The following is an 11533-nucleotide window of genomic DNA, read 5'->3' on the forward strand; positions in this document are numbered from 1 at the left end:
TCTTCAATATTCAACAAAATTCAAGAAAAATCCCACCAAATTTCAGAAATAACTCATACAATTCATTAAATGTTCGAAAAACCCTAGAAAATTCCAGAAACATCTCACCAAATCTCCACAAAATCCAAGAAAAATCCCACCAAATTGTAGAAAAATCCCACACAAATCATTAATTGTTCTCAAAACCCCACCAAATTCCAGAAACATCCTACAAAATCCCCACTAATTTCCACAAAATCTAAGAAAATACCTCAAAATCCTTCATGTCTCCTCAAAATCCCTCAAAATTCCACAAAAATCCCTTCAAATCTCCCCAATATCCAGCCACATGCAAGAAAAATCCCACCAAATTCCAGAAAAATCCCACACAAATCATTAAATGTTCTCAAAACCCCACCAAATTCCAGAAACATCCCACCAAATCTCCACAAAATACAAAAAAATTCCACAACAGTACAAAAAAATCCCACAAAATACCAGAAAAATCCCACCAAATCTAAACTAATTTCCACAAAACCTAAGAAAAATCCCTCACAATTCTTCAAGTCTCCTCAAAATCCCACAAAATTCCAGAATAATCCCACAAAATTGCAGAAATCTTCTCAAAAGCCCAACAAATCACAGAAACATCCCACAAAACCCCCACAAATTTCCACAAAATCTAAGAAAATACCTCAAAATCCTTCATGTCTCCTCCAAATCCCTCAAAATTCTAAAAAACTCACACAAAATCTCCTCAATATGCTACCAAATTCAAGAAAAATCCCAACAAATTCAGAAAAATCCCATACAATTTCCTCAATGTTCTAAAAACATTCACAAATTCCAGAAACATCCCACCAAATCTCCAAAAATTTCCACAACATCTAAGAAAATCCTTCACAGTTCTTCATGTTTCCTCAAAATCCCTCAAGATTCCAGAAAAAAATCAAACAAAATTGCAGAAATCTTCTCAAAACTCCACCAAATTCCAGTAACATCTGACAAAAGAGCCACAAATTCCCACAAAACCTAAGAAAATACCTCAAAATCCTTCATGTCTCCTCTAAATCCCTGAAAATTCTAAAAAACTCCCACAAAATCTCCTTAATATCCTACCAAATTCAAGAAAAATCCCATACAATTCCCTAAAGGTTCTCAAAACCACACCCAATTCCAGAAATATCCCACAAAATCCCCACACATTTACACAAAATCAACGAAAATACCTCAAAATTCTTCATGTCTCCTCAAAATCCCTCAAAATTCTACAAAAATTGCACAAAATCTCAATGTCCTACAAAATTCAAGAAAAATCCCACCAAATTGCAGAAAAATCCCACACAAATCATTAAATGTTCTCAATACCCCAGCAAATTCCAGAAACATTCCACAAAATCTCCACAAAATTCACACAAAATCTAAGAAAAATCCCTCACAATTCTTCAAGTCTCCTAAAAATCCCACAAAATACCAGAAAATTCCATAGCTGTTCAATAAAATCCCACCAGATTCCAGAAACATCGCACCAAATCTCCAAAAAATTCCAAAGAATCTGAGAAAAATCCCTCATAATTCTTCACGTCTCCACTAAATCCCAAAAAATTGAAGAAAAATCCCTCATAATTCCCTAAATGTTCTCAAAACCCCAGAAAATTCCAGAAACATCTCACCAAATCTCCACAAAATACCACAAAATCAAAGAAAAATCCCTCATAATTCTTCATGTCTCCTCAAAATCCCACAAAATTCCAGAAAAAACTCCAACAAAACTGCTGAAAGCTTCTCAAAACCCCACCAGATTCCAGTAACATCCCACAAAATCCCCACAAATTTCCAAAAAACCTAAGAAAACACCTCAAAATCCTTCATGTCTCCTCAAAATCCCACAAAATCCCCCAAAACTTTCACAAAATCTCCTCAATATCTTACAAAATTCAAGGAAAATCCCACAAAGTTGCAGAAAAAACCCTTACAATTCCCTAAATGTTCTCAAAACATTCACAAATTCCAGAAACATCCCACCAATTCTCCACAAATTTCCACAAAATCTGAGAAAAATCCCTCAAAATTCTTCAAGTCTCCTCAAAATCCCACAAAATTCAAGAAAAATCCCACAAAAAACTTCGAATTTTCTCAAAATTTGAGAAAATTCCAGCGAAATCTCACAAAACCTTCACAGAATTCCACAAAATCTATGAAAAATCTCACACTAAATTCTTCTTGTCTTCTCAAAACCCTTCAAAATTCTAGAAACATTTCACAAAATCTTTTCAATATCCCACAAAAATCAAGATCCCATAAAGTTCCAGAAAAATTTCCCAAAATTGCCTAAATCTTCTCAAAACCTTAACTAATTCCAGAAACATATCACAAAATTTCCACAAATTTCCACAAAATCTAAGAAAAATCACAGAAAATCTAAGAAAAATCCCGCAAAATTGCAGAAATCTTCTCAAAACCCCACCAAATTCTAGAAAGATCCCACAAAATCTCCTCAAATTTCCACTAAAATCCAGAAGAAATTCCATAAAATTCAAGAAAAATACCACAATAATCCAGAAAAATCCCACAAAAGTGCAGAAAAGTCCCACAAAATTAAGTAATTTACATCTGTCATGGCAGTTGTAGATCCCGGCTGCTCTTGCCCCTCTTCTGCTTGCCACTTGAATTTTAGCAGTACAGCTGCAATTGCCTCTTTCAATCAGTGCTACCCACTGTGCTTTTGTCACGGGGAACTCAGGATTTTTGTTTCAGGCATCATGATCAGGAGAGATCAAAATGCTCCCAAGTCCCTGAGCACTAAGTCAAGGGGAATTAAAGCCACACAGGTCACATTTGCAGTGCTCAAACACAGCCCTGTTGCTGCTGCTGCTGCTGCTGAAATAGAATCAACTGACAGAGGCCATCACAGAAATTGCCTCTGCAGTGGCAAATAAAATGAAAAAATCCACCAGGAATAGGAAAAACCAGAACTTCCCAACTCGCTTCATTGTTTCTTCTGAGCAGCAGCAGAAGAAAAAGGAACAGGGCACCTTTCAGGCAGCTCCACAAGCTCAGGGTTCCCATTTCCTGGGGAATCTGAGATGCAATTGGCCTGGTTAAAAGGATAAAAGCAAAGGGAATGAATTGGGAATTATTAGGAAAAAATGACCCTTCTTACACACAAAGTTCACCAAGTCATTCCCTGCATTTCTCCTTTTCACATTCTTTCTCTCATCCACTGAGAGCTCCAGCTTATCATGTTCTGCTGCTTATCATCAACTGATTGTGCTCTTGATTTCTCCCAGTGCAAGAGATGTAGAATCATCTCAACTGAACACAGAAACAAACTCCCTCTGTCAGCCCATCTTCATGTTCCAGATCACTTTCCAGATGTCCATGGGGCTGTTGGAATGATGAGCTCTCCACTGCTGGCTGCAGGCTCTGGAGATTCTTTCTCCACATTCAGCCAGGCTTGTATTCCCCAACAATTCCTGGCAGCCCATCATGTTTTCTTTGGGTAGAAGAGGAACAATGAAAACCTCACCAATGGCACAACTCCCCTGTGCACAAGGAAAAGAAAGAACAAGTTGTCAAGTTCTTCAAACATTTGTCCTGCTTTGCTGCAAGAGTTGTGCTGCACTCACAGTGTGGGAAGCCAAGAGAAGCTGCAGCTGGGGGCACATCTTGTGACAGGAGCTGCGCCTTGTTCTCCAGGACAGGTTTTTGGAAAGAACAGATGGGGCTGGGGAGAAGATTCTGGGAAAATTGAAACAACTTATTTAAGAAATGAAAATAAAATCCAAAGAAACAACCAATATGTTTTTCTCTATTTTTCTCTCTTTATTTTTATGTTCCCCTTTTCCATCTTGCACTGTTTCTCCATCCCATTCATTCCAAATGGCTCTCACCTCTAAGATCTGAGACTTGGCAAGTTTTAGACCCTGTAAAATACCCTGAGCTATAGCCAGTTTGCCTTGCCCTGTTTTCCTTGGAAAGCAATGCTGGAGACACAAGTGCAGTGCTTGGCTCAGGTACAAATTCTGCATTCAGGGAATGTGCTCAGACGGTGTCTGAGCCTCAGCAGGGACAAGGCACAGCAGCAGCCAAGGGCATTGCTGTGCCCCTGTGCAGGAGTCCAGACTCTGGCTCTTGGCTCAGCAGGGCAAAGTTGCCGTGTTTGGCCAGGCTCAGGGGCTGCCCGGGGAGCGCGGGGCTCGGGGCGGGGCCGAGCGGGCAACGGACAAACGGACACGGGGACAAACGGCCCCGGTGCTTCAGTTGCAGCGGCAGCAGCAGCAGCAGCAGCAGCGGCAGCATTGGAAGCAGACAAAAAGCGAATTTCCTGACTCCGTCGATTCTCCTCTCCCTCTCCCACTGTCCCGCACCCCATCCCCGTCGCGCTTTTCCTGTGTCCCCTCCTCTTCCAGGTTCCCTCTCCCCGTGCCCACCCGGGCCATGCCCCCGGTCCGCCCCCGGCCCCGGGCGGGGCTGCCCCGTCTCCGTCTCCGTCCCCGGCCCCATCCCCGTTCCCGTCCCCGGCCGTCCCGCCGAGGTCTCGCCTCCGCCCAGCTCTGGCTGTGCTGGCGCTGGCGCTGCTGGGCGGGCATCATTGCCTGGGGCTGGGGCGGCATCGCTGCCCTTTGGCTCCGCCTGGCCCGACCCCGACCCCGGCCCCGGCCCCGGCCCCGGCCCCGGCCCCGGCCCCGGCCCCGGCCCCGGCCCCGGCCCCGGCTCCTCCCGGGGCCCGCGGAGGACACAGGCGGTGCGGCCGCTGCCGCCGCCTCCGCTGCGGCTTCCCCGGCCCGAGCTCCGCCGCTGTCGCGTTCCAATGAGGGAACGCCTGCGGGTGCCCGGCCCGGGGAGCTCGGGGAGCGCTCGGGGGCCGTTCCTGGCCCCGGGCCGAGCACTGACGGCCGCGTCTCTTCCCCAGGGAAGGCGCAGCAGGCCCTGCAGCAGCGCTACCGAGTGGGTTCACTGCTGGGGCGCGGCGGCTTTGGCAGAGTTTTTGCGGCCACTCGGCTCTCGGACGGACTCCCGGTGAGCAGAGGGGCCGGCGGCGGGCGGAGGAGGAGGAGGGGGCGGAGGAGGAGGATGGGGCTGGACACGGTGGGCGGTGAGCTGAATCCGCTGTTCCCTTTGGCTTGCAGGTGGCCATCAAAAAGGTGCCACGGAACCGCGTCCGGCACTGGGGCGAGCTGGTGAGTGAGCGGGGCCAGCGGCAGAAGCCGGGCCGTGCCGGGCGGGGATGAGCCGGGGCCCGGCAGGGTGGGAGCCGCCAGGACACCTGGAGGGAGAGCGGGCGTGGGGCCAGCGGAGGGCACAGAGCATCCCGGGCTGGCTGAGGGCTTCCCGAGCCCTGGCACGGCCTCAGCCCCACTGACGGCACCGTGCTCCTCCCGCAGCCCGACGGCACCAGCGCACCCCTGGAGATAGTGCTGCTGGACAAGGTGTCCACAGGCTTCCCCGGTGTGGTGCAGCTGCTGGAATGGTTTGAGCTCCCCAACACCATCGTGATGGTGCTGGAGCGCCCGGAGCGCTGTCAGGACCTGCGGCGTTTCATTCGGGCACGGAGGTTCCTGTCCGAGGAAGAGGCGCGGGAGCTGTTCCAGCAGGTGCTGGCGGCCGTGCGGCACTGCACCAGCTGCGGGGTCCTGCACCGAGATATCAAACCTGAGAACATCTTGGTAGACCTGGACACCGGCGAGGCAAAACTGATTGACTTCGGCTGTGGCACCTACCTGCAGGACACAGCCTACACTCAATTTGCAGGTGAGCCCACACAGGGGTGGTGATCCTGGTCCTGGCATCTCCTGGCCCAACCTGGGTGTGGCAGGAGGGATTCTCCCAGGATTGGGGCTGGGGATGGGGCAGCCAGCCTGACAAAATCCCCCGTGGGTGGGGATAGCAGAGAGGGGGAGGCAGAACCTGTGCACCTGCTGGTTTGGTGTGCAGGTGAGAATGGGCTTGGACTGCTCTGCTCACCTGGTTTGCCTTGGTTCAAGATATTTTTTGGGCAATGCCAGCAGGGAGGATGTGGGTATGGTTTTTCCCCAGCACTGAGTGGTTATTTCCCTTTGTGTGTCATGGTCGGGCCTTGCCAGGGTTTCTGCTGCCCTCTTCCAACACCAGTGGCTTCTTTTCCAACCCCAGGTTTGTACCCAAGTCCCAGGTGCTGGCGAGAGGGCAGCAGGTCACCCCGTGTGCCACTGGGGCAGCCCCCACATGCCCAGGGATGCTGGGGCCAGGCTCTGGGAGCAGCAGCATCCCCCTGATGAGCTCCATCCATATTCCATAGGAACACCGTCATACAGCCCCCCGGAATGGAACGACTTCGGCTGGTACCATGGCGAGGCAGCGACCGTCTGGTCCCTGGGCATCCTGCTGCACGAGATGGTCTGCGGGGAGCACCCTTTCAGGAGGGGCAGGAACATCAGATGGGGCCAGCTCCCGCTGCCACAACGGCTCTCCCAAGGTGGATCCTCATCTCTGGGCACGGGGGGAACACCAGTGTTGGGAGACAGCAGCGGGCTCGTGAGCATCCCACTCTGGCAGCTGCTGAGGAGGTGGCACATGTCCTACTCTCCTGCTCTCCTCCAAAACAAAGGATTGATGGGAAAGTTTAGGCCCAGCTCTGAGCACATCCAGCGTGGCCTGGGCACGGGAATAGTGGGGCAAAGCCGACAGGAGCCTTCTCCAACTGACCAGTGGTTTGTGGTTTCTCTCCCCAGACTGCCAGATTCTGATCAGGTGGTGTTTATCCCTGAACTCCTTGGACAGGCCCTCATTAGAAGACCTGTCCTGTGATCCCTGGATGCAGGATATTCATCAGCCCTAGAAGAAGGGAGAGAGCCACGGGCACAGTGATGCAGGGACCTGGTAAGTTACAGCTCCACACATGCCCTGGCAATCAGCAGCAAAGAAACCCAGACTTTTTTGTCCTGCCTGTGTCACTGCACTGGGGTCATGGAATGGGAACACACAGCCCTTGTGCTGGAGCTGCTCTGCCCAGCACTGGTGGGCACCATCTGAGCTGGTTTTGCTTGTCCTGCTTCACTGACAGCCGGGCCCTGGGCAGAACCCTGACAGCCTGGTGTCACCCCAGGGAAGAAGGAGCCCCTGGAGAAGCTGTACCAGGTGGGGCTGCTGCTGCTGCTGCTGGAGACATGGAGGACAGCAGCAAGGATGACAACCTCTTCCTCCACCTGGCCAGCGGGACCTGGCGATGATGGACTTTGATTCTGGCACCTTCTTCAAAGCCAGGCTCCACAGTGAATTTTCAGGTAAGTCCAGACCCAGGGGGATGCTCCCAGATTTGTGCATTGGCCGGGAACCAAAGGTTTCCCCTTTGCTGGGGCAGATGCAACTGATTCCTCAGTGGCTGCCCAGCTGGTTTTTGGCAGGGCTGGGGGTGTGGGCTGGGGTCGTTACGAAATGGGAGTGGGATCCTGGCCCTGCCAACAGCCCCCAGCACCCACCGTGCCCCGGGCTGGGGCTGGGGCAGCCAGCCCGACACAAACAAACCCCCATGGCAGGAGCACAGGTGGGACTCCAGAACCTGAGCACGGCTGCTTTGCTGTGCAGGCAAGGAAGGGCTTGGGCTGCTCCACTCCCCTGCTTTGCTTTGCGATCACCGTGATTTTGGGGGACAGTGCAGGGGGAAAGGGAGAAAGCATGGGCTTCCCTCACCCATGGGTGGGTTTTTCCCTAGAATGTAGGGGTTGGGCCTTCCTCAAGCTCCTGACAGACATAAGATTTTTTACCATTTTTCTTGTTTCCCCTTTTTGTCTGTAACCTATTTTCATTAATTTGTTGTTTGTGTTTCTAAAGGAAGCGTTCTAGGTGGGGTCCAGTCTGGATCAGGAAGTGCTTGGGACCAGCTGTGGCGTGGATGGGCCGTGCCCTTGGAGAAGACTGAGGACATCGTTTGGGACCAGCTTTTCTTGTGGCAGCGGATGGTGTGAGGTGGGTCCTCATCTCCTTGGCATGGCTGGGACAAGAGCTTTTGGGAGATGGCAGCGGGCACAGGAGCATCCCGCTCTGGGCAGCTGCTGAGGGGCTGGATCTGCCGTGGCTGGCTGCAGGCTGGGCACATGTCCTGCCCTCCTGCTCTGCTCCCCAAGGCAGCAGTGATGGGCAGCTTTGGGCCCAGCTCTGAGCACGGCCAGCATGGCCTGGGCACCGCGGCTGGCTGGGACAAGGGGACAGGAGCCTTCAGCTGACGGGCGGTTTCTGCTTTCTCTCCTTGCAGCCGGGCTCTGCGGATGCTGAGGCTGCTCTGGGCTCTGCCAGGGCTCTGCTGGGCTCAGCACCGGGCCGGGATCAGCCAAAGAAGAAACGCTGTGACCTGCAGCAGAGACTTGAGCATTTTGGCAATGCAGCTCAAGTCTGCAGAGTGTCCACCTCCAAGGGAAAACATGACACCCCCCAAAAATTAAACTTGTTCCATAACTTCTGAAATGAAATCCATCTGGGATGACCCCAAATGACATTTTTCATCGTGCTCAAGCTGTAGCTCAGCCCTTCTCTGAACAGTTCTGTCCCCCACCTGCCTTTTACTTCACAACTGCTCCCTCCTTTCCCCCAGTGAGTTCCCAGCCCATCACAGTCTCCATCACACTGCAGCCTTCCTTGATGCCCCTCACCACGAGGAAGGCCAAGCCCCAGTCTCAGGGACTCATCCTGTCACTGGCTGAAGAGCAGCAATGTCTGTCTGTGCCAGGGGCTCTTGGATGTCTCTGTATCCATGGACAGAAGGGTCTGTCTGTGCCAGGGACTCTTGGATGTCTCTGTATCCATGGACAGAAGGGTCTGTCTGTGCCAGGAGCTCTTGGATGTCTCTGTAGCCATGGACAGAAGGTCCTTGCAAAGATTTCCATAATATCTTGGTACCCATGAGTATGGAATGAACACAGAGGGTGAAAGTGTCAGTCACGTTGTTTGCACACTCCTTCCTTTCCATACAAGACACATCCATGCACACCTCCACGTAGAGATATATTAAAAGGATAGGGATGGATAGAGATTTCCCACAGAGCTCTAACTTTGGCAGAACTCACCTTGTAAGCCATGGCCAGGGCATTTTTTTCCCAGCTCTGTGTCAGTAGGTGTCCAAGAGCTGAAGGGAACAGCATTTAGAAGCAGTTTCAGGATTTTTAGGCAGGAAAGGGAGCTGACAACCATCCACATAACTCACCATATTCGTCAGGATGGGCTTCTGGTTCTTTAGGAATATGGCACAATGGAGACACAAGACTTGGGATAATCCCAGCTCTCTGTGGATCTGTGCAAAGGTGGAGCAGCAGAAACACCTTGTGTCTTCTTTGGGGACACAAGGTCCAAGGAGCTGGGGTGGCAGAGCGTGGCCTGGGCTGGTGGCAGGTGAAGTCCCATTTCATGACATCCTGGAGTGGCACAGGACAAAGCTCCAAGCAGCCACAGCCCCACTGAGGAAGTCCTTGGAGTGCTGCACATCCCATAGGAAAAGCTGCATTCCCTCAGTCCATTGGCATTTATCACTTCCATTTGCAACACTTGAGGTCCAAGTTTCAAACTGCAAAATTTTTACACTCAAGACACAGTCATGAAGAACATGTATTTCAATTTCCTATTCCTTTAACTGCAGTGTAAAAGATCTTGATATTCGAAAATATCCATCAAATCTGTCAAGGAAGGCAGCTAATGCATCCTTTCCACTAGCATGTGTACAAACCAAGGAAGTAAAATCAAAGCTGAGTTCTCTTTTTCAAAAGATCAGTTACCTCTTTCTTACTCCAGAGTTATAGAAGATTTTTCACTACACTTTTGGGGTAATTTTTATCTTTCATATTTTTTTCGTATTTTTTTTGTTTGTTTTTGTTGCTTTGTTTTTTTTTACAGAAAACAAGTCCTAGAAAAGGCACGTCCTTTGCTCCTGGTTCCCGTGTGGAGCAGCTCCCTTCCCGCTGGCTGAGCTGCTCAGGCAGAGCCCGGCAGCTCCTGGCCCTGCAGGGCTGAGGCTTTTCCCCGTTGCTGGGCACAGACTGATGGAGCAGCACTGCTGAACACGGGCACACGCAGAGGGAGCAGAGCAGCTGCCTTTGCCCACCTGAAGCTCCAAGGCCAAACTCTGAGCAGGCACGGCTGCAAGAGACTCGCAGGCTCCCTGTTGGCTCTGCTGCCCCACTTGTGCCCGGCCCAGCTCTGCGGGAGGCAGAGGGAGAACAAGGGGCAGCTCCCTCCCAGCCCCAGCCCAGGGACCCCTCCAGCCCCGGGCCTTGGGCCACTGTCAGCACCCGCTGCTCCAGCCACCGCTTCTGCTGGCACTGACAGCAACAACCAAACTGGGGCTGGTCCCCAGGGAGCAGCAGCAGTGCCTGGATCTGATCCCTCAGCCTGGGGCAGCCCCCTGGGGGAACAGAGGGCACAGCAAGAGGGACAAAACCAGGCAGGGGCAGAGACTGGGAAGAGCCAGAGCTGGGAGCAGCAACAGCTGCTTCATTGCACTCCTGGAGAAAGCTCTTGGCTGGCTCAAAGCACTGAAAGGTGTGAAAGGCAGAGAGGAGGCCACACCAAACAATGCTCCTGTTTTCACACCCTCCTGTAATAAATGGAAATGATTTGTCCTATCTAAAGTGTAACTATTTGTAAAGTTATTATTAGGAGCAATCAAGGGAATTGGTGTTACAAGGCAGATGTACCCCTCTACAGATGTTACATGTTAAGATACAGGATGTAGTTTTGAGATAAGAAATATCCTAAGACAAAATCAACCTTGAGATGGATAAAGTTGGAACGACTTTAGGTATAGGGCCTGAAAATTATAAAATATAAGACTAATTAGTGGAGCACAATGCTTACTTACATAACACAACGCTTAGTATGCACACACAGCCTGTAAGGTTATCCAGAGGACAATGAGGATGAGTGTAAGCCTTCATCCAAAAGACCACCAAAAGAAGACTGAAGACCCCTTAGCAACAAGTGAAGCATGCACCATGAAGAATAGTGATGTAAAATTAAAGAATTAGAAATTGGAGGAGACTTAGGGGAAACATGAATGAATATGTATAAGTATACAGTATATAAGTTTAGTTTGAATTGCTTTATTTCATATGTAAGGGGCTTGAGAAGCCGTCTCCGTACCCCGGTCAGTTTGGCTTATGCTTTAATCATATTTACTGGAAAGCTATATTCATATATATATTCGTACATATGAATAGTGAATTTATTGAATATGAATATAGTCACTAAATTATACCCTTTACTAAACTGTATTCCTTCTATATCAAATTGCTATTCAATCCACTAAATTGTATTCTTTTATTAAATTGTTTTCTTGTATTCAATTCACTAAATGGTATCATTTTTTTTTCTTGTTATTAAACTGCTCTTAACTCAAAAGCCCTAGTCACCCAAATTTCAATTTCATTTATACCACTGCCCTTGGGTGAGTTACAGCCACAGCGAGAGGGAGGAGGAGATGATCTCACCCATGGCTGCTGCTGGCTCCAGACATTTGCTGAGATAAAGCTGAACCAGAGCTTCAGCATCTCCCCCAAAATCACAGAATCACAGAATGCCTTGGCTTGGA

At 49.9% G+C, this 11533-nt stretch overlaps 1 protein-coding gene across 1 annotated transcript; it reads left to right on the forward strand.

The window, feature by feature from the left end:
• The first annotated feature begins 5055 nt into the window (after positions 1–5055).
• Positions 5056–7218, forward strand: LOC147647173 (serine/threonine-protein kinase pim-1-like). Its single transcript, XM_086872420.1, has 6 exons — positions 5056–5070; positions 5112–5162; positions 5367–5733; positions 6260–6436; positions 6693–6840; positions 7025–7218. Exons 1-5 carry the CDS (start codon positions 5056–5058, stop codon positions 6797–6799), a joined length of 717 nt encoding a protein of 238 aa, XP_086728546.1. The 3' UTR covers positions 6800–6840; positions 7025–7218.
• The last annotated feature ends 4315 nt before the right edge of the window (positions 7219–11533 follow it).

The sequence above is a fragment of the Cyanistes caeruleus genome, unplaced genomic scaffold (genome assembly GCF_971803275.1).
Source record: "Cyanistes caeruleus unplaced genomic scaffold, bCyaCae1.hap1.1 HAP1_SCAFFOLD_65, whole genome shotgun sequence".
NCBI classification, from domain to species: domain Eukaryota; kingdom Metazoa; phylum Chordata; class Aves; order Passeriformes; family Paridae; genus Cyanistes; species Cyanistes caeruleus.